Source organism: Sinohyriopsis cumingii, chromosome 16 (genome assembly GCF_028554795.1).
Source record: "Sinohyriopsis cumingii isolate HCF-2022 chromosome 16, ASM2855479v2, whole genome shotgun sequence".
Lineage (NCBI taxonomy): Eukaryota > Metazoa > Mollusca > Bivalvia > Unionida > Unionidae > Sinohyriopsis > Sinohyriopsis cumingii.
The window spans coordinates 68,579,551-68,604,566 of record NC_142976.1 but is presented as its reverse complement, the minus strand read 5'-3'; the positions used below and the strand labels follow the sequence as shown (position 1 = coordinate 68,604,566).

At 32.9% G+C, this 25,016-nt stretch overlaps 1 protein-coding gene across 1 annotated transcript in view; it reads left to right on the top strand.

Moving 5' to 3' along the window:
* The window catches only part of LOC149780725 (E3 ubiquitin-protein ligase MARCHF6-like), a 101,132-nt gene that overhangs the window by 22,380 nt on the left and 53,736 nt on the right, over positions 1-25,016 (top strand). The window contains exons 5-12 of the mRNA XM_089937776.1: positions 7,890-7,962; positions 8,876-9,026; positions 9,666-9,858; positions 12,597-12,658; positions 14,382-14,414; positions 19,774-19,825; positions 21,371-21,429; positions 22,162-22,271. Coding sequence (XP_089793902.1) covers positions 7,890-7,962; positions 8,876-9,026; positions 9,666-9,858; positions 12,597-12,658; positions 14,382-14,414; positions 19,774-19,825; positions 21,371-21,429; positions 22,162-22,271 — 733 coding nt within the window. The remainder of the gene's footprint in view (positions 1-7,889; positions 7,963-8,875; positions 9,027-9,665; positions 9,859-12,596; positions 12,659-14,381; positions 14,415-19,773; positions 19,826-21,370; positions 21,430-22,161; positions 22,272-25,016) is intronic.

Sequence of the window (25,016 nt, the reverse complement as noted above, 5' to 3'; positions counted from 1 at the left end):
ATAACTTAGGTAAAGGCTTTGATATTGATGTAGGCAGCAATTAGATTTTATAAATTATCAAATTCAGATGACTTAGTGATGTAGACGCAGACGAAACACTTGTAAATTTCGAGTATGAAAAATGGCAGCTACGGTTGGTCACATGGCCTCACTGACATGATGATGATAGAGTTCTCTCAAGATTTTAAAGCACATAAAAAAATTCTTCCATGAAAAATAATTACACAGCTATAACAATCAGACTTTACTCTTAAATTTTTCCTCACATAATAGATGTGTACCAAAAATGTTAATTGGTTAAATGTGACATACACTACATTGCTTAACAGTTAACAGGCAGGCATATGCATATGGAGTCTAATAGGTAACAGGTGTTCTGTTTATAGCACACTGCACTTTGTAACTATGCTCTATGAGGTAAAGAGTTAATACCATACAGTTACTCTAGCATGTCATGCAAAAAATAAATCTTTTAAAAAGCCAAGTTGGGAGATTGAATCCAAAAACACACAGATTGGGACCTACCATCGGGAGTTTTTTTTACGGCATATTTAAGTATCATTTTCACTAAATATTCCCTGAATTTTAGGGTCCAATACACATGAAATTTTCAAAAAGGTCATGCTGTTTCTCCCAGTGGAGTGCATTATTTGCCCCTCCCCCCCCCCCCCAAGGTATCCCTATTTCAGATTCTATACAATAGCAAAGGTTAGGCTTAAGCCTGTTCGATATACTTCAAAGAAACTGACTGTTCTACAGTAAGCGAAAGCACTAGCAACTGATTGACAAATAAACTATGCCCTTTTTTATTACCTCTAAAAATCCCTAAAATGAATGTGAATTGATGTTAAAATGTTGTCTTAAGCTACCATACATGTTATAACTCTTTCCCACATTTTATATCCCACCTTATTTCCTTATTGTTGACTCATATATGTATATAACACTTTTGACTCAATAATTTTTTTTCTGAATTGGTTTTTATGGGGATGGGGCACATATGCTCTGTGATATGTTTCTTCACTACTTTTAATTCATTGATGGTAATTAATGCTTATATATACTGTACATTAATGCCAGGTGTTGACTCGTGTAAATTTCATTGGTGTGAATGGAGATCCTATTTTGCTTGTTGAGAAAAATCCTACAGCATTCAGTGATCATTCTTTGGATTTATATTCACTGTAAACAAAGCATGTGAAGCGCAGAAAAAATAAATTTCTGAACTCGGTTGATGGAGATGTACTTTGTGATGCATGCCATAAATGGTGGGGAGGGCATTTAATTACTGAATGAATGAAATCTGTGGTCGCATTATACATCACTTATCTTACATTGCAAAGCATGATCTTAGGGTTTAAGTATTAAAATGTCATTAACTAAAGTTCTTTAGAAAACTTTTTTGGAAAATAATATACACATTATAGATTTGCTTAATACCCGATGTTTCTATTTTAAAAAAACGAGCCAGACAAAGTAGATGTCAGAAAAGTAGATATTTTGCATTTGATAATGCATTTTTTTTCAGGTGACAACAGTCATACCTATGCACTAACAATAACACAGGATGCAAAGACTATGGAAGTAGCGAAGATCGCTGTTATTAGTTTGTGTACTTTTGAGTACAAAGGCCATACAATTAGCGATGGTGCTAAGCAGAGGTCGGAGGCTGCATGGTCTGGTGCCAAATTTATAAGTATTGTTATACTAAAAGCAATATTCACAGAGAAGTGGGATTCGATAGTTTTAAATGCTTTAACCAAACTGTTTGATCCCTATTTGTATGGCTCACAGGCTAACAGTTCCATTCTTTCAGAGGTTTTGGGTATTATTTCAGATTACTTGTCTACTTGTGGGTTAGGCAATCAGTCAGAGGTTAGTCAGGAGATGGTTGGCTTTGTGGCTTATGCTAGGGTTCAAATTCTCAGGAATGGTTAGGTGTATAGAGGTGTTAAGGACTTGATTCAGTTGCCAGTTGGGTCCAGGGCAACATATCTTTGCACGTCTGCAGCTGCTGAGAGACTACTGGTGTCACTCGTCAGCACTGTAGACTGTGAACATGGATTCAGTAAGATGAACCTCATAAAAAAGGAGATCAGAATAAACTCTGCATCTCATCTCAGGAGAATTTAATGAGAATTAGCATGTGCAGATGCGAAGAATTAGACTTTAAAACTGCATTCATCAAAAAAATTGTGACGGATCATCATGTGATATTCTGTAACATTTTCATAGTGCAAAACAGTCATGTAAGGATTTATTTTGTAATGTTATGGCTGTATTGCTTATTGTCAGGAAAGTAATAACTATCCCATCTTTCTCAATTTTCATTGCCTATTACATCAATAGTTTTGGAAAAATATTCACTACTTGTTCTGGCGACATTTTTTGAAAATTAGCGACAAGATATTGAGGTTGGCGACAACTTTTCAAAAGCCAGGACCATCCCTGGATTATCAATAGCAGACTGGTGGAACACATGCTCATAATAAAATATTAATTTGCTTCAAAGACTATGTGATATGGCATGCTTAAAATAAATAGTACTAATAATATGATTGTATGAATATGTGATTATAATATTTGGAACTTAAGGAAACAATGATAATACATTGATCTAGAGCTTAAAAGAATCAAAATGTTGAAATTCCACGGTAGGTGATACAGAATGTTCCAAAGCTGTTCCTATTGCATTGCCACTGAATTTTTAAAAAAATGTTAACCAGGTACCATTTTTTGGATTATCAGGTGCAAACTACTTATTAAAGAGTTGTAAAGTTATATTTCAAGATTGCATCTCTAAAATAGAAAATAAATTCTCAGAGGGCTAAAATTAATAGGTCATAACCCTGCTCATTGCAATCAATTACTGAATGTTCTTGCCATTTACAGCAACTTAAAGGATGTAACAGTTTTGGCTGTTTAAAAAACCTATTTACAAATCACAGAAGACTGCTCCGGTGGCCTAGTGGTTAGAGCATCCGCCTCAGATGCGGGAGATTGCGGGTTTGAACTCCGGCAGAGTTATACCAAAAACTTTTAAAATGGTACTAACAGATGCCTCGCTTGGCACTCAGCATTAAGAAGTTAGTGTTAGGACTGGTTGGCCTGGTGTCAGGATAATGTGAATGGGTGGGACATCATGCTACATGTCTGCGGCATGATGCCCCAGTGCTAAACATCACTATAAACTGTCACACTGCAGACATCGTAGTGATATGACTGATTTTTTTTTGTAAAGCTACATTAAAAATCCAAATCACACACACACACACAAAGTGAGAGACAAACTGGATACTGGAGGTGTCTGATATCTTTTCATTATTCAAGGCTAGAATGTACATCTGTTACCATTATTAAAGGCTAGCATGTACATACGTTACCCACGGGTGAGGCTGGGTTAAAGAAAGTTTTCACAATAGCCAGCCTCAATATTTTGTCACCAGTTTTCAAAAAATGTTGTCATTTTCATATTACACTACTAACCGTTTATTTTGACATCCTTGGGTCCAAGGAACTATTGTCAGCTTAAGCAGATGTTGAGATAAGTGTTTGGGGGAGGCTAAAAGTATAAAAATTTCTCATACAAGTGAAATTTGTGGGTGGGCCTGCCATCAGGATTTACGCAAAGAGAAAAAAACAATGGAAATTTTCATTAATTCAAGACAAAACTAGTTTGAAATACACTTGTACAATTTATAGTTGTGTCGTAGAATCCATAATACGTTAAGTACTATCCATAATACGTTAAGTACTGTTGGAAAAATCCATGAAATCCATGAATATGAGTATAGATTACGTGTTTGAAAATTCATGTCATTCACATCCAACTAGAAGATGCAACTAACATGTATATTTAAAAAAATATCAGTCCTCGTTTGATCTCTATCCCTTTGTCAACAAACATGTGTCACAAACACTTCACTACAATTTTCATTGTTGTCATTAGCATGTGGCTGTATAGTTGTTTACGTGCTACACGTATGCGTACTTGAATTGGCCTTGATTTTGGTCAGCTGGAGACAGCTATCATCTTGCTGAAGCTACCAGGGGGATGCAGCTATTCATAGGGAAAAGAAAACACATGAACAAATTAAAAATTTTAACAAACATCTTTGCGAGATGGCCCACCTTAAGTTAACCTGATGGCCAGATATCTGTGGTTTCAAATTTGAAATTTAAGTTGCATTTTATGTCACTGTTAAAAGTGATAATAAGCACAAACATATTTTACTTAAAAAAGGAAACTTTCACGGCACAATAAAAGTGTTCCAGTCGCTTTGGAAAATGCAGCAATTCAACCAGATTCCTTACTTTTATTTATGTATGGTGCTGACTTCCTTTGATGAAAGGTGGTTTTGTTTTTATTGAAGATTGTAGTTGGCTTACTTAGATGAAGAGAGTGTGCTTGTTATTGAAGTCACTGCTAAATGCCTATGTTGAGGACCAAACAAACTGCGTGGTTGTTATTGCGGCGGTAATATGAAATAATTGTAGAACATTGAGACAGATTTTTTTTCATTTGCTTAATATTTATGCAGAATGATTGTGCTTCGCAGGTATTCAGATTTCTTTGAAGTTTCAGCAAAACTGTTTTTTAGGGTACATAAAAAAAACAACCAATATTTAGTCAATTGTAGCTGTTCCTTTTCACACCTTCTGGGGTTGGTCAATTGTTGCTAATCAGGTAACATGACTATTTGAGTGTATCACAGCATACAGTACTCAGGCCAGATTTCAGCATATGATGTAACAATGCACTATTAAGATGGGTTGGTAAGTATGAACAAATGGTCTGTTTATGTAACAGTAGATAGATTTCAGTGCAATTTATATCCGAGTTTGTGGCTTCTTTTCATGGTGCCTTTGAATTTATCCACTCCAAAACCAAGATTGTATATATATGTTTGAATTACCAAAAAATGTTGTTGCCAAAAAAATGCCAGATGTTATATTGTGTCACCAGTATTGGTTGTCAGGCTTATGGGATTTGATCAGCCCTGACCTGTCTTGAGATGCCATATCGACGAAAAGTGTTTGCTCGAACCAAGTGGTATCTCAATTCAGGTTTTTGCTAGAGGGTCTGTTTTGAAGGTTGAAAAAATTATGCTGGTTTTAAAAATGAAAATACCCAGGTTAACTGTACATATTATTTGCTCTTTGTTCATGTTGCTTGTTAAAATATTACTTAGAGTAATAGAAAAATAAATATATAACACTAAAAATAAAATACATATATAATAAACATTAATGTTTAATTGAAGTTCACATTTAGTCTGTTTTCATTATGGGATATTAATTACAAAGTTAATTGTAAGGTAACAATTTAAAATCCTTTCCATAAATTGCAAAGTCACCTGTCATAACTCTTACTCAATAAACATATTTAATCAAAACCACAACATAAGTAATACATGGATCATCTTAACACAAAAAGCATTAACAGATGCATTAAGGTGAACAGATGATGAGATCTCAGACTGGCATGTTCAACCTCATGAGTGGGTTAACAGATTTACATATGCATTAAGGTGAACAGATGATGAGATCTCAGACTGGCATGTTCAACCTCATGAGTGGGTTAACAGATTTACAGATGCAATAAGGTGAACAGATCTCTGACAACATGAAATCACCCGATCGGTACTATTTGATTTCATTTTGTCAGAGATTTTGTCATACTTTATTGATAAAACGTCAGACTCCTGTGGCCTGACGTGGTCGTTTTAAAAACAAACAACAATAACAACAACATATATATAACAAAAACATAGTAACTTAAGGTCAATCCATCTTTGAGAACACACCGTACAAAACATTTCTCAAGAGACAAACACAACACACATGATGTCGAGCTATTTGGTATTTTGGTAGTTCCACACAGCATGTTCAGTTTTATCCTATTTGCAGGCATAACTCAGTACATTTTCAGGTCAGGGTCATTAAATGTAGCTAAAGCTACCTAACTAGTTTTAAATACTTCATGAAACAAATTATATTCTGTTAGCTACATTTAATGATGCTGACCTAAAAATTGACTGTGTTACTGATAGGATAAACTTCTCAATGCTATGTGGAATGACCTATGACAGAAAACACTGATCCATGCACATAGACTAGGTCTATATACTTCATAGCCTCGTGGGGAGGTAAATAATATAACCCCTTGACTGGAATTTCCTTGTCTTGGTCCAAAATCCCAACAAAGATTCTATTAATCAAGGGACACTCAGGCTATACACATTACTGGCCACAAAAATCCCAACTCTCTCAACAACTACAGAAAACTTATTAACAGCATAAATGTGTTATGTCAAACATGCTTTCTTCTAATTTTGTTAAGCGTCTTCATGGTGCCCCAGCTGAATCCAAAATATATCTGTAATCTTGAATGACAAATAATGCACTTACCAGCCAGAAGGAATCATTTATCTGTCCACACATTAATCCTTATGCAAATTTCACTGTAGCACTTGCCATATTTCCAAGACAGAAAAATAAATTTTCAAAGAATCCGTGATAGTTCAGCATATAGTTATCCACTAGGGTCCGTATTTGGAAGGTCTTAAAATACATGGGGGTTATTTACAATCAATATTAGTTACAACTCGAGTATTTCACAGACAGTTTCACCTCCTACGAAGAAAAGGAGTGTTATATACAATAGTGACACAGATCTCAAATTACCCATGAATAATCTAATGCAACATGTTACTCTTCCTTACAGCTTGTACTTAGTATAACTACAGTAGAGATGTGTACCCAGTATTGTTTCATTATTTACAATATAACTTTTCAGAATTGGAACTGATGAAAATGAAACATTTTATTGTAATAAATTTCTTTGCTCACACGTATAAACTGTGTACTTCGGATGCAACAGTCACAACACAGCCCTCATTAACATATTTGTATTAATGAGCCACACAAACATTTGGACGTGAACTATATTACACCAGTGAAGAGGTCTTTTTACTTTAAAGGAAAATATTGGGTCAGAAAAATAATCTGTGTTGGGGTTTGGACTGAGACAAGGAATCCCGGTCAAGGGGTCACATTATATGTCTCCCCACTTGGCAAGCCTTGTGGGGAGACAAATAATGTAACCCCTTGACTGGGATTTTCATGTCTCGGTCCAAACACATACATAGATTCTGTATAAGAAACACTTCAGTACTATTTTACATCTCTGTGGAATATGCTTCATCTGTACGTAAAATGTGCAGAAAATATTACAGCTTTTGAGAAAATATACTGTTATCATGACCGTGCACATGTTGCTAATAGAATATAACAGAATTTATTAACCATAATCCAAAGAACTTGTTAAACTATAGTTATTGCTGTTAATTCTCTTATGTTATTTTGGTACATTATTATACTTTCTTTTTAAGATTGTCTTAGTGGAGAATAGTCTTTGGCTAAATGAGTCAATCTCTTAAAGTTATTATTATTGTTGTTGTTGTTGTTGTTATTATTGTTGTTGTTATTATTATTATTATTATTATTATTATTATTATTATTATTATTTGCATCCTTGGAAGAGTGTGGACATTCACTCCAATATTGTCTAATGATTGACTGCATTTGGCACCATTCCCTCTATTCAAAGGGACACAAGTCATCTCGCCTCCACCTTGGCAAGCAGACAAATTTTTAGCTCTTCTTTAGTTTGTGAGGGTTTGATTTGTGAGATAGTGGATGTATTCATATTATGATCAGTTCAATTTCATGAAAGAAGCTATTTGTATGCCAAAATTTGTTTCTTTTAACAATTAGTAATATTCTGTACATCACCATGTATAATTGTTTTGTAGATAAATAGAAAATTGTATTAATTTTGTAGATTATGTATTATTTGTTTATTAAGCTGTTATTTCTTTTTTCAGGTCGAATCTATCGCTGTTTGTTCACAGGTTCTGTTAGTTCCTTATTGACTCTTCCACTTGATATGTTATCAACGTAAGCATATTTTCTTCTTTTTTTTCATCATCATCAGTAGCCAAAATATTTCAGCAACTTAATCTTGATTACCATATTTATGTGATTATAAGTCCATGCTTGATGATAGCCCCCACCCACTTTTACAAAATATTAGCTATTATATATTAAAGAAAAATTTATCTGTTGATAAGTCTGCCTGAATCGTTTCTTGTTCAGCAGTTGACTACCAGCACTGAACATAGGATAATTACTGTAAGTTCTGCTTCTATCACATTTGCCACATTTTTCTGTTTTTTATGTTTGTAAGGGTTGTTTATCCACCAGTATGTGTATACAAGATATTTTTTATATGTTTTCCACATGCCACTTGATAATGAATGTTTGATAACAGAATTGGTAATTATAGCTGGACATTAATATTCTATATGCCAAATGGTATGTCACATTATTAAGTCACATGCCACATTACCAAGTTATGTGTGACATTGTTCAGCAAGTTCAATAAGTCAGGTGTTCACTACAAGAGGATACTTTTCATCACATGACTGCAGCTACTGCATTAGTCAGCAACATTTCTGTGTGGGGTTCATACTTTTGACTTGTACCTGCATCATTATTTTATGACACTAATCATTTTGAAAGATATGTGGTATGCATGAAATAATAGTCACTCTGCCTCACAAAAAAAGGAATAGAAAGTTTAAAGTGGGTGACTATGTCATTTTGATTGTGGTAGTCTCTTACTTGCCAGTAGAAAGTTAGATTTGTAAATATTGAAAAATACTAGTGCTTGACCATCTTTAAATTAAAGTTTTGCTTATAGAATAGAACCTTATACATTTTAGAGCAATTATTGATGATAGAGATTTCTATGTTGATTATTTTGCACAGGGGCATTGAAAAACCAAATAATCATATAATATAATTACAGGGAAAATATTGCATCAGATTGTTTCCATGGCTGCTTTGTGGTCACCTGTACACTGTGTGCATTCATCAGTCTTGTCTGGTTGCGTGAACAAATTCTCCATGGGGGAGGGCCAGACTGGTTAGAGCAGGAGCAGGCAGGGAACCAGGCCAGGGTAATGCAGGCTTTATCAGTTTAAGAGCTGTTAAAGTTACAGCGATAATGGAATAATTAGTTAATGTTTTTAGGGTATATTTACAGTTGTAAGAGTTGACAAAACATATGCTACAACCTGGTAACCAGGTAAATACTTGCCCAGTTTTATTCACTTGCCCATATGCAGGTAGAAAGTTGACAGTTTTTAAAAGCTGGAATTTCCTTATAAGTATATTTTTAAACATGCCAGACAAGGGCTAGTAAGACATACTTCTAACTTAAAGTTCGTGCTTGAGTCTTGTGTCTGGCCTTGGGTTATTCTGATTCTTAAAACCTCAGATTTTCAATTAAATGTTTTGTTTATTCCATCAAGACTTACACAAATCTAAAACATTAATTCTTGTTTGTAAATAAATAAGATGCATTCTAAAGAAAAGAACAGTGTATTTGGCAGGAAGGATTACTTGATCCTTAAGACGTCACATATTGCATGTCTACTATCGACATAACCCTTCAGTAATGTATATATGTAAAGGCTTTGTTGCTTAATTAAACCATTTGAAAAGTTTATTTGGAGCATAAGAATACTGCCAGTGAGTAGATATTACTTTTTTATTTCTTGTAGGCTTCATGATGGTTTGTAATGTTACATTTTCAGAATTTTCTTGATGGAGCTGTGGTCAACAATCTTGTTGGTCTTGGGGGAGGAGGTTTACGAGCACCTGCTAATCAAAATGAGGGAAATCAGCAGCAGCAGCCACAACAGCCACAGCAGGATGTGGTGCCTGGAGAGGAAGATGGAGATGAAGAGGGGATAGAGAATGGTAACAATGGCAACAATGCAGCACAGGGTATGAGAAAACTTAATGTAATATATGACTGACATTGATTTTCATTTTTGATTTTCAGAATTGTTGCATCGTTTCCTTTGTTGGTTACTAATTTCACAGTTTGGCAAAATTTATACAAATCATGGTCATGCTGCCACTAATCCACTCCATAAGAAACCATAATACATGTAGGATAAACAATTTGAGAGAGGTTGTTTTTTTATGTATTGTGCCTATACAGAGATATAACAGCTAATACAGTTTAGTAGCATTAATTATGGGTTTACAGATATTTTTACACAAATTTTAAGATACAGTTTATTGAAATGAGACAGTCAACCAGAGTACATTAGGCTTTTTTCTTTAAAGGTTTTATCTGATTAACACATGGCACATTAAAAGAGAAAGACAACTTTCGGCTGTGTTATATGAATCATACACATTGCACATCAGGAGTGAAAGACAGGTGTCAGCCTTGTGACTTGAATTGGAATGCATATACTTGTGAAATGATTCAAAATAACCATAAGAATTACTGCAAATTGAAAAGGTCCTCAACAATTATGTGACATTGATAGTGCTTATATTCATAGTTTGTTTGCTGTAAATCCTAGCAATATAAGGAACAAGTTGATTTGTATTTGTGTAGCTAGGCCTCAGTCATTAAATGATTGATTATCATAGTGTTTTGCTATCTTTGCTAATTGTAATCTCCACATTATCATAGTGTTTTGATATCTTTGCTAATTGTAATCTCCACATTATCATAGTGCTTTGCTATCTTTGCTAACTGCAATCTTCACATTATCATAGTGCTTTGCTATCTTTGCTAATTGTAATCTCCACTTACTGTGTTTTTCATCATATTTATAAACATGGTGAATTGTGCACTGAAAATTAAGACAGCTTGGTTTGATAAGAATTCACTCAAAGATTTCATATTGGAATTTTAAAAAATACTAGCACAATAAAGGAAAAAAAGTTATTTTATTTACAAGAAATTACATTTCAGTCTGAATTTGCTTATTTTGATTATTTTGATCACTTATTAGATAAAGACAAATATTGATAAGAATTGAATGGAAATTCAGTCCTGAATTATTATATATCAAATATACTCACTTTTAATTTGAACTAAACTGCAGACTGCATTACTGATTATTCCAAACAAACTGCAAAGACCCAGATCTGCTGGTGCATTATGCAATGGCAGATCTGGGTCTGTGCAGTTTGCAGTTGGACACATAAATGAGTATATACAGTAACACTTTTATGAGTTTTCTGTGCACTGTTATGTATTTAAGGTGATAGTTTGTTTCATATCACACTGAATGTTTCTGTACTGTTCTCATACATATGACCCTGCTTTGGTATGCTGAAGTTGCTCATTATTGTTGTCTACTCAGCATACAAACAGGGGACAGTTTTCTTTCAAAAATATAATACATTTGGTCTTTCATTTTTAATGGAATATATCTGATTTTTAATTAGTATACACGTTTTTTTTCAATAAAGGGCAGTATATTGCCACTTTTTTTAGTTTTGGACATAACATATTTCAGAAACAGTGGATTACATGTACAAAATTTGAAAGGCATGATGGCAAAATTGTTTCCAAAATGGTAAGAAAATAATCATTGTGAAAACTATATTGGCAAAGAAAATGTGAAGACCAGTGTAGTAATGAGATTATTGTCTGTTATTAGCCTTCAGGAATCCATTCATGATAGCTTTTGTTTGATGAGCATAGATAGAAAATGGTATAACAACACTTACATGTATATGACATCTTTGTTTTAATCCCAGTGTTGGTATATAGAAGGGTTGAAGGCTGTTTATCACAGATTGATATATTGTTTGGGTTCTTCTTGTTTCAGGATTAAGTCATTCTAACACTTAAAAACTCAGACACAACATGTCATTCAGGCCTCCTTCATAAAACTTTGTTCTGTATTTCAAGTTATAAATGTTACTCCAGATTTTGGAAATCTTACTTGAAATATACAATTGCAATCTTTTGATTGGTTAGAATAGTTTTGAGTAGGATTTGAGTTCTAGTTGAGCTTTATTAAGGTGCCTGACATCTGATTTGTTAGGAAGTCTTGTACTGTTAGTGAGAACTGAGAATTGTTTTTAATCTTGAGGACAGATACTTCTATCTTAATTGCCAGTTTTCACCAAGACCTGAAGCATCCAGAGAACTTCCTGTGTCTGTGTTATATGTAGAACTTGTTATTCATTTTAAGAATAGTCAGAGGGCTGTTCCATTTAAACATACATGATACAGAGGGATGGCAGATTTTTAAAAATATTTAGCCAGGCTTCTCTGATTACTGCAAGAATTTATAGAAAAATGATATAAAATACTAAACTGTATCAATGGGTGACCATTTCAAATTCAGAGCATCTTCCCAGGGTCCCAAGTATGTTTTAATGTAACAGCACTGAACTTGCTGCATATAGCTTTTGGCATATATTACTGTACTTAGTCAACTCTTACATTTAATATCAAATGAATACTGAAGTAGAATCTTCTATAGTACCGTATATACTCACTTAAAAGTTTAACTGTAGACTGCACAGACCCAGATTGGCAGTCACATACTGCATTGGCTGATAGGTTCTAATCAGTAGAACAAACAGCATAGATCCTGACATGCTGGCACATTATATGATGACAGATCAGGGTCTGTGTTATTTGCAGTTGGACTTGACTTATAAGTGAGTATATATGGTATACTGTTGTTTTCTCCATACAGATGACAACAACTGGAATCCAATAGAATGGGATAGAGCTGCAGAGGAGCTGACTTGGGAGAGAGTAAGTTAAGTCCTTACTTATGAATCTGAGTGTACGTATAGGAATCTGAGTATATACATAATAATCTTGCTGCACACTTACAAATATGAGTGCATACATATGAATGTGAGTCCACACTTATGAATCTGAGTGCACATTTATTAATCTGAGTACACATTTATGAATCTGAGTGCTCATTTTGGAATCTGAGTACTCTGCACTTATGAATCTTTATAGTTCATACTTATGAATCAGAATCTACACTTATGAATTTTTATAGTTCATACTTATGAATCAGAATCTACACTTATGAATCTTTATAGTTCATACTTATGAATCAGAATCTACACTTATGAATTTTTATAGTTCATACTTATGAATCAGAATCTACACTTATGAATCTTTATAGTTCATACTTATGAATCAGAATCTACACTTATGAATTTTTATAGTTCATACTTATGAATCAGAATCTACACTTATGAATCTTTATAGTTCATACTTATGAATCAGAATCTACACTTATGAATCTTTATAGTTCATACTTATGAATCAGAATCTACACTTATGAATCTTTATAGTTCATACTTATGAATCAGAATCTATACTTATGAATCTTTATAGTTCATACTTATGAATCAGAATCTATACTTATGAATCTTTATAGTTCATACTTATGAATCAGAATCTATACTTATGAATCTTTATAGTTCATACTTATGAATCAGAATCTACACTTATGAATTTTTATAGTTCATACTTATGAATCAGAATCTACACTTATGAATCTTTATAGTTCATACTTATGAATCAGAATCTACACTTATGAATCTTTATAGTTCATACTTATGAATCAGAATCTACACTTATGAATCTTTATAGTTCATACTTATGAATCAGAATCTATACTTATGAATCTTTATAGTTCATACTTATGAATCAGAATCTACACTTATGAATCTTTATAGTTCATACTTATGAATCAGAATCTACACTTATGAATTTTTATAGTTCATACTTATGAATCAGAATCTACACTTATGAATCTTTATAGTTCATACTTATGAATCAGAATCTACACTTATGAATCTTTATAGTTCATACTTATGAATCAGAATCTACACTTATGAATCTTTATAGTTCATACTTATGAATCAGAATCTATACTTATGAATCTTTATAGTTCATACTTATGAATCAGAATCTACACTTATGAATCTTTATAGTTCATACTTATGAATCAGTATCTACACTTACGAATCTTTCGTATGCTTCCACAACATAACTGATTATTAATCTAAAGGAATTCAGAATAAATGTTTTTGTTGTATGTGAGAGCTTAGTGAGATCCACATGTTCATTCAATTTCACATACAGGTGTTGCCACTCATTTCTAAAAAAATTTGAATAGATTGTAAATAATATTTATTTTAAACTTGGGATTTACTTAAAACTTATTTTTTATGATGATTAAGGCATATATGCAGCCTATCTATTCATTTTGGAAATGTATTCAAACAGAATTCATTTGTTGTTTTAAACAAAATGTCTATGTTGGCTTGATCCATTTACCTGTACAAGTAAAAATCATCAGATCATTTAGAAAAACTTGCAAATGACTATAAATTTCACATACTATGGAATTTTGGAGGGGGGGGGCAGAATATGGAGTATTTTGATTTTAAACAATGCACTTTCTTCTTTTGGTGAACATGTATGTCAAACTTTCTTGGTTTATTTCCAGCTCCTTGGGTTAGATGGCTCTCTAGTATTTTTGGTAAGTGCATTTAAAAATAAAACCAGATATTAAGGGCATGTTTTGGAGACATTTTATTATTGGCTTGAGATGTAACATTTACGTGTCCAGGCACGCATTACTCGGTGTTAATCTTCCCAAAATTCAGTGCCACATGAAAAACTAGCTTTTCTTGCTTACCACCTGGATGAACTTGAACCAATCAAAGACTTGACCCATAGTACTGTTGAGTTTTCGTGGTTCTTTTGTAACAGAAAAATGTGGACACATGAATTTCTGGGATTGTTTAGGGTGACAAATAAACTGGCATTGATTGATATTGCATGTCAATACAATAATTGACAATCATTTCTATCACTGATATTGCATGCCAATACAGTAACTGAAAATCATTCCTAACATTGATATTGCATGCCAATACAGTAACTGACAATAATTCCTAACATTGATATGGCATGCCAATACAATATGTTACGTGTTTAGGCTCTCATAAACAGTAACAGGAAAAAAGTGAAGACAACAAGCTTTGTTAAATTTAATAAATAATTTATTTCCCTAGAAAAACAATGTAAATATGGAATAAAGAACTTACATTTTTAAGAATTAAGTCCAAAAATAATTCAAGAATAATCCAAGAATTAAAAATTGGAAGTCCTAGTAATAAAATGTTCTAATGAATTTGAGTTTGAGTCACAACGAAAATCCAAAATGGTGTACTGTAGCCAGTATAGTATTGTCGTGTCAACAGTTCTATGTTGTATATCAGAAACTAATATTCCGGTGTTTGAATTCCGAGTAAAAATTCAGTAAATGTCTTCGTCCAAGAATTCTGTATGAGCACTTAAATATTCCCAGGGAAAGGAATTAATCTCTCAGCATCCAAATAATTTGAAGAAAAATTAAAGTATTAAACTCCAATTGATCACAACAGAAAAAACACCACATTGACATCAAAGTATTTAAAAGCCCAACTAAATTTATGCCTCATTACATCACTATTATATCTGACTACTGCGCACTTCCAGTAAAACCAGAATTTCAAAATTGAGGCTATTACAAGTGTAAAAACACGTGTACCCAGTCCAGCCTCAATTCCACCCTATAAATCAATACTAAGAATGAATTTAAAAAATTAAAAAAAACCAAGTTGTTTACTAACCCTTGCTAATTCTGTGTCAAGGTCAGGAACTAGGTCAGCATTAAGATAGAAGGTTCTAATAATAGGCATTTACGAAAAAGAGGTCAAACTAATTTCTGGAAAATGTCTAATTCTAGTAAATTAAATTACATTACTAAAACATGTAATGGAATTTTTTAAAAATTAAAACTAACGAACAAACAATTAGAATAAATCAAGTATACATAACAAAAAACTGACAGTCATTCCTGACATTGATATTGCAAGCCAATACAGTAACTGACAATCATTTCTAATATTGATATTGCATGCCAATACAATAACTGTACAGTTAATGCAGAAACACAACTCAGCCTGAACACAAGGTTGTGTTCTTTGTAGCAGACATTTTCATTGCATTTACCAACTAATTCAGTTGCAATTGCTGTAACTGTGCTGTTGATGCCCAGCCCTGGTCATTTACTGTTAAGTCTTTTGCTGATGTCCAGCTCAAGTCATTTACTGTAGGTGTGCTGTAGATGCCCAGCCCTAGGCATTTACTGTAAGTGTGCTGCTGGTGTCCATCCTTGGTCATTTACTGTAAGTGCGCTACTGATGCCCAGTCCTAGTCATTTATTGTAAGTCTTTTGCTTATGCCCAGCCCAAGTCATTTACTGTTAAGTGTTAAGTGTACTAGTGATGTCCAGCCTTATTAAATTACTGTAAGTATGCTTCTGATTCCCAGTCCAAGTCATTTACTTTAAGTGTGTTGCTGATGCCCAGCCAAAGTCATTTACTGTAAGTGGCCAATCTGGTGTCCAGTCCAAGACATCTACTGTAAGTATGCTGCTGATGTGCAGTCCTCGTCATTTACTGTTAATGATGTTATGTGTATTTAAGTTGTATTATTTTTGGCTTTTCTTAATGAATATGTGTTATGTATATTTATATTTTGTACTTGACCTTGTCCAGAAATCAAGTTCATAGTTTACCAGACCAGCGACATTTATTTTGTAAGCAACAGAATACTAGTTAAAATTTTATCTATTATTGTGGATTATATATTATTACATCATTATTAATGTAAATGTATACCTGAAAATAAAATAAAAGATACAGTCTTCCTCTGACCTTAGAATCTTCTAGAATGGAAAATTCCATTGAGTGACAGTATTTTCAGAAAATTTTAATTGCAATCTAAGTCAAGTAGAGGGGTATATAATCTTGTTTATCTAAAAGTTACTACTTCTTTCAGTAACATATTGAAACAGAATTAGTCTTGTTGTGTTCAGTTTTTCATTCAGGTTGATTTATATATTAAAATTATTATTCACTGGAATTATAAAGTGCTCAGTATTCTTGGACTGGAACATTGATTTGGTGAATTCAGGCAAGGACATTTTTGGATTATATTATTGTGATACATCAAAAGACTCCCAGCACATCGTCACACTCAAAGCCACCTGTACATTAGCATATTCAGGACTATAGGCACATAAACACAATCAGCAATGTAATTTATTTGGAATATCACTGAAATTCAATTTGAAGTTCATATATTTAGACTTGATAGAACTTTTAGGTCTATTTCTGATTTAATTCACAAAACAGCAAGTTGTTTTTAATTTTGCCTTTGTATAATAGAGAAATAAATTATTTGTGGAATTTATAAAACTAACATAGTTTCAGATACTACAGTTGTAACAGTGAGCGGCTACAGATTTAGTCGCTTACCATTTTATGTTGTGGGTTGACTGACATTTGTTAGGTGTATATTGTAGTTGAATGACAGTTGTTGGTAAAATGTATGTTTGTCATGGGTTGATTGATATTTATGAGATGTATGTTGCAAGCTCAATGTTATTTATATCAGTAAGATTTATATAGTCATTTTTTGAATGACAGTTGTGTATAAGGCTTATATTATGGGTTGAATGACATTTGTATGTAAGGCATATGTTGTGCGTTAAATGCCATATATTTATCAGTAAGGTATATGGTAGTTGCAGGTTATAGAATCTTTACCTTACAGACAGTTATTTTTGGGAAGTCCAAAACACTGGCGCAAGAGTTCAGCTTGCACAGATTGTATATTCAAAGAATACATCTTTTCACTAAAATGTTTTGTTTTAGTTCTTAATTTGAAAAAAAAGTTCATAAATTATAATTAGTCTCAGTAACTGGATTAGAAAGTGATATTACTTGAGCAGTAATTTTCACTACTGACATGATTCTTTAAGCAGCATGTCCATATAAAAGAGCATTAGCAGAAATAAAATAGGATTTTGAAGGAAGTGGATTTGAATCTTACCATTGGATCAGTTGTTGTGCAAGGCTCATTAATCCTATTGCTTTGGTACTAAATAACCTACTTGTGATGCTGTGCCATAACACACTAAACCAGACCAGAACTATAATGGTACAGTTGTTTTGTTCTGCTGGTCATAAACCAGAAGAGTTTTTGAAATGGTTTTTCATGTCATTTGTTCATGCAAGTGTCATGTCACTACTGTTCTTAAATCAAACTGTATGCACACATTTATGCCATGGTCTAGTTCTAAATGAAAATGGTGCTGCTCAGACATCCCAAATGGCCACCAAAGTGGCCATCTTGAAAACATTGTTTTTGCTACTTCTGAATCAATATCATTTCAGCATGGGTTGTTTCACTGAAAGACTTCCTATGTCTGGTAGTAAATAAAAATGGTAGCAAACTGACCTCCAATATGTTTACCACAGTCATATTATTACTACTTCTCATTGAGTGAACATTGACTCTGTGGTTTCACCAGAAAACTTCTTAATGATGTATAGTTTGTCGTAAATATAAATAGTGTAAATCTGGCTTCCAGTATGATCACCATGCCAGCCATCTTGAAAACCTTTTTGTTTTTTTCCAAAAAATGAAAAATTATGTCGACATGGAGTTTTCACTAGAGGACATCTAATAATGTCTTTATGGTTGTAAATTAAAATGGTGCTGATCGAACATCCAATTTGGTTACCATAGTGACCATGATGAAAATCTGGTTACTGCTACTATTCCTAAATGGAAAGTCATTATTACTTGGGATTTTCATTGAAGGAGCTTTTATTTTGTCTAGTTGGTCCTAAATGAAAATAATGAAAATTTACTAAGTGGCCATTGTGGACAATACTTGTATCTCCTAAATGGACAATAATATCAACATGAGGTTTTCACCAACTTCTTAAGAGACCTACTTGGTTCGAAATGAAAATGGTGCTGATTGTAAATCCAGTATGGCTCCCATGATGGTTGCCAAAAAAATCTTGCCATTGCTATTTTCCCTGAATGGGTGGTCATATTGATATGGGTTTTTTTTACCAAGAAGACATCTCGTGAAATCTACTTGATCCGGAATGAAAATGGTGCCACAATCTAACATCCACTGTTCACTACATCAGCTATTTTGAAAATCTTGATAGCACTGAAGAATATTAGATGGTTTTAATCACTCAGGTTTTAAAAGGAAGAATTAGTCTTGAGTTCCTAGAAACTAGATTTATCCAGTAGACCATCAGTCCGTTCAAGAGGATTCTTGTTTTATGTTTGCGAATTCCAAAACATGATTATTTTTGTTCAAGAAATATCACTACAGCTTGTCAGTACTGTCAGTTGCAACAACTTTATAAAATATACATATGATCAACAACATTATACAATATACATACAATCAACAACATTATACGATATACATACAATCAGTAACATTATACAATATACATACAATCAGTAACATTATACAATATACATACAATCAACAACATTATACAATATACCTATGATCAACAACTTTATAAAATATACATATGATCAACAACATTATACAATATACATACAATCAACAACATTATACAATATACATACAATCAGTAACATTATACAATATACATATGATCAACAACTTTATACAACTTTATACAATATACATACGATTCATAACATATAAAAAAATATACATATGATCAGCAATGTTATACAATATACGTATGATTAATAACATTATACAATATACATATGATCAGCAATGTTATACAGTATACATATGATTAATAACATTATACAATATACACATGATCAACAACATTATACAATATACATATGATAAACAACCTAATACAGTATACAAATGATGAATAAGCAAATCATGCAGTTTTAAATGTGAAATGGTTGACATTCAATAGGACAAATGTAACAGTGCTAAAATATTTGTTATTGATTGTTTTTCCAAATCCTTGCAGGAGCATGTCTTCTGGGTTGTGTCTCTGAACACATTATTCATTCTTGTATTTGGTAAGTGGCTTATGTTTTACTAGTTTGGTAAATGTTTAGATGTTCTGTCTCTTAACTGATCAAATGTGCTTGAAGTGCCAGCATATCCAGGTGTTTGTAATTTGTCAACTTTCTTCATTTTCTTAATCACGCTTCATTCACACATTAAGTACTTTGTAGCCTTTGCAAGCTTAATTTGAATTTATCAAGAGTTTTGTCAAAATTTCCATGTAATTTCACATTTTTATGAGTTGAATTTTTTCCATCAGATTTACCATTGTGTTAACTTAGTGATAGGAGAAAGGCTGTCTGATTCAAAATGCACACTTTAGCCACAGAAGAAGCAAACAACTGGAAGTCTCACTAAAGAGAGTCAAGAATTTTCTATATCCTTGCCATTTTGGCAATGTATATTATGCTGAACCCTTGCTGTTTGTCAATTAGTTAACTCTTTCTGTTCTGCATGATGACTTCAGTTCTATAGCATGTAACACCACCAAACATTGTAGATAGCTGAAACTTAAGGTAAGAAAGAACCCTATTCATTTTGAAGTCAAAGGTCCAGGTCACTAATTGAAGAAAAATTATTTTGATATAATAACATTAGTTCTACAGATCAGAACAAAACTTTGTGGATGGCTTGCACTTGGCAAGAATAAACCCTACTGATTTTGGAGTCAAAATTCAAAGGTTAAGGTAACTGTGGCTGAAAGAAGAAAAACGGTTTCTGCACGTTGTTCTCCATCATACCTGGACCAAACTTTATGGATAGCTTGTACTTTTGGGCAAGAAAAGAGCCTGTTGAATTTGGTGTCATAAGGTCAAACGTCAAATTCACTATGACAATAGTTTTTGAACACTAATTTTAATAATTAATCATGTCCCTTCAGCAGAGTTTGTGGATGACATATATGTTGAAGATAAAGAAGTCTCTTGATTTGGAAGGGTAAAGGTCAGTGTCATGGTGCCTGAAAGAAGAAAAATAAATTCAGCATAATAAATGTGGTTTGAGACTCTGTTTCTTCACCAGATTTTTAGGAGGGCATGCACTTAAGGTATGGAAAAAACCTGTTGATTTGAGGGTCTAAATTTCAAGGTCATGGCTCAAAGAGAAAATGGGTTCTGCAGCATATCTTTTCGAGAGTATGTTGCTTCACCAATACCTTGTGAATGACTCCCACAGAGAGTAATAAATGAGTAAGTAATGATTCTGGGGTCCATGTCAGTGTTCTTGGTCACGGTAAATCTAACAAGAAAATAACAGTTTCTGCATATTAAATTTATATTACTACTATACACAATGCTCAAAGATTCGTGTCATTGTGACCCACTGGTCAGTGATCTCCAGAGTCAGCCATAACTACTAGTGCCTACATAGAAGAATGTGGGCATGAAATATGATGATACTTTAAATATATCCCTGAAATAAGGAAACAATCTTTCTGATTTACAAGTAATACATGTATGCATTTCAAATGTTGTTTTCTGATTTTCCAAAGGTTGCTTTAAGGTAAATCTAGTGAATTTCTACAGTTAATGTGTAATTGCTTATTCAATTATTTTCAGCTTTTTGCCCATATCATATTGGTCATTTTACAATGGTTGGACTGAAACTGGATGACTGGGTAAGTTAGAAAAGCATTACTTGGTAAATTCAAAGCATTTTCACAATATAAAAATATTTATTTTTAACAGTATTTTTAAAGTTTAAATAGTACTGAAGATATAAAAGTTCTTATTAAATTATTTTCTATGTTTGAATTTATATTAATTTCATATTTTCACAGGTTTTAATTGTACATTTTTTTAAAATCATAGAGAATTTCTATGAGCTGCTTAAAATCTTGTAGTGTTGCAAATGAAACATTCTTGCAGATCCATAGCTGTGAGTTGGAGCTACTTCCATGGCTCACCATAGCAAATTTACATGCTTTTTATTATTTTTCCCCCACCTGCCTCTTTTATCTGGACAGTGACCATTGATTATTATAGTCCTAAATCCATTACATGTATCACGAGCTTTGTGTTGTTTTTTTTGTGTGCTTTGAATGCATGTGTATTGTTTAGTAAATTACAAATATTCAAAAATATAATAATAATTGTAAATTTTGTATGTTTGACCTTTAACCCCATCTTGGGGACTCCAGGGGAGGTAACACAAAAGTCATTCCCCTCTTGCAGATAGTTACCACATAGACAGTCTATGTATTAAGTTTGTTGAATTTTAATGTAGCAGTTTTGCAGAAGACAGACAGATGGGTGAATGAAGGGTGGTAAGTGTCACAATATCCCCATGTTTAAGCCAGAATTAGTTACTTAGTGATTAAGGCAAGCTTTTTTTTAAATTTATTTTGCAGATGGTGGCCTCACATTTTGAGGGTCTTATTACAACAGTTATTGGCTATGTTGTGATAGCCTTCTCTCTCATCATCCTGTACTTCATATGCTCTGTAGCACGACTTAAAAAGTAAGTTTATTTACCACCAATACTAGTTTATAAGTCAAGTCCAACTGAATACCTCATAGACCTAGAACTGCCATCATATAATGTGCCAGCAAATCAGGGTGTGTACAGGTTACCAGGAATTAATCAGTAGAACAAACAACATCGACCCTGATCTGCTGGAACATTATGTGATGGCAGGTCATGGTCTATGTTGTTTACATTTGGATGCAACTTAAATGCAAGTATATATGCTGTCTTGTGATAGAGTAGAATCCCAGTTAAAATGTCATCCACTGTAGCTGATTGTCATGAGATTATAAAAGAGTCTATGCTTTGTGGCATCAAAAGAAACCAGTATTAACTTAAGGTGTACATGGATCCTGCCACCAGATGAAGTAGGTAGCTAAGTCAGCAAAAATTGCAAACACTTCTGTTAGGAAAGTGAAAATGATTTTGCCTCACAATTTTTTGGGATGTAAATTGAGTGACAAATAGTTTATGGCTTTTGAAGTGCTCTTTCCATACACTATAGTATCTAATTAATTGTTGTAAGCCCCTGGTGAAATGTTTTTCATGCAGATGTTGATATCAGTTGTGAAGAGAAAACAAACTTTTGCTCATTCACAGTATATGTTTTATTAGTTGATTGGCTATTAACCATTTCCCCTACAAGTTATCATTTGTTAACACTGTTTGATTTCCTCAAGTTTCATTTGATGATGATAACATACTAACCTGTGTTTTGAAACATAAAACATTAATATGTAAATTGCAGTTGGTGTTTAAGAATAGATTGGTTTTAGCACTTTCTAAATATATCTGTTGAAGACTTTAACTGCTGTATTATATTTTGAGTAAAAATCAGTCTATAACTGTAAGTGAATATGTGAGGAGATAATAGAGGCAGACATCGTTGTGTCCACATAGTCGGCCTTCTATTCCATTATATTAGTGTTTCCCAGACATTTTTTTTTTTGCAGTGATCCTAAGAAATTTTTGTTTTAGTTTCTACAATTTTTTAAGTTTTGCCACCATAAGAAAACCCACCAGAATGTCCTTGCTACCCTGATTTAGGTTGATACCTGGGGGTTGGGAACCACTGCATTAGACAGTCTGTTTTCATAATTCACTGGGCTCATAAATTAAGGAAAATATACAATTGGTAGAAACCAAAAATATAAATACTATGTGAGGGAAGATTTAACCTAAAAAAAACTTTCGTTTGATTGGTAAAGTATGGAACAGTGCCATGTGGAATTCAAAAAAGCACTGTATGGACAAAGCTGTTTTCTTGCATCTTGTGAACATTAGAAAGAAAAACAAAACAGAGATGCGAATAATATCTAAACAATCCACGATGTTGAAACAAGTGCATAGATAATTATTAAAAGCATAAATTTTCAATCCTATTTATTGATTGTTGTACCGAAGCTACCAAGAGTGAGTAGTAATATTAAGAAAATCCCTGTTTCTAAAAATAGATGCACCTGCATGGTGTGTGTGGTGCCATATTTGTTCTTTGTGGTATGCCAATTCAGTTGGAAAGAAGTATATAGTTCATTGATATATCCACATTAATGATTCATTTCATCATTGATGAATAGATACAGTCATGTTTTATCAGAAACAATTAAATTAAACATCAAAGTTATGATGTTATTAAATCGTCAGTCCTTTGTTTGCCTTTGGTCTCCAAACCATGTATTTTAAGCCGTATGACTTCAAGTGAGCAAGTTAGAAACAATGTATTGCAATTAATTGTAACTGAAAGGAGTACATATTATTATATAATTGTAATTAAAATCAGGTAGAGATAGTTAATCATCTGCCACTAGAAGAAGCAATTTAATGTTTACAGTTTTCAAATCATCCCCAAAAGTTTGACAGTCCAGAAGATTTCACATTTAAGTTTAGAATTAATTCCCAAAACATGCAATTGTATAGTTCTGGTTACTCATCCATAAGTTCAGTGACCACTGTGGTCTGAATGGACGAACATCGTGATGTGAAGACCCCTGTGCATGTGCTGTCATGTACATATAATAGGGGTTGTTTCAAGCTGGTTTATAACTGTTTTATAGTACCATTATCCAGTGAATTTTAGAAACCAAAATTTTGTTAAACACTAATGTATCTGTTCAAGTTTCACTTGATTAAGCATTTTTACCTATTTGTAATTATGATATAGTAATCTTTGTACTCCAGTCAGTTGATGCCTGTGTGTTTATGAGATAGTACAAGATCAATTAACAGTTTTATGAAAATTAATATATTTGCTTAAACTTGCAGAATTTTTACCACACTTAAATTTAACTTTATTTTGGAACAGATATTTTCAATTTGTTGCAGGGTATGAGAAATATGTATTTGAATTAATTCAGAAAGAACTCCAAGCAGCCTGTAGAGATGTTTTGTTTGTTAAAACAAGAGTTTTGTTTGAAGGGAAAAAATACATAACATTACAAATCAAACCATTGTATTATACACTGTACATGTAACTCTGAATGAAATTAGTACTTTCTTTACATTTACTAAATACTAGTTTGTAATAAAATGGTTCCACTAATCCTGGATATCAAGTGGTATAAGGTGAGAGAACCTAATGTAATTATCATATAACCAATAAAGGTCATACCAATATTAGGGTGAGAGAACCTAATGTAATTATCATATAACCAATAAAGGTCATACCAATAGTAGGGTGAGAGAACCTAATGTAATTATCATATAACCAATAAAGGTCATACCAATACTAGGGTGAGAGAA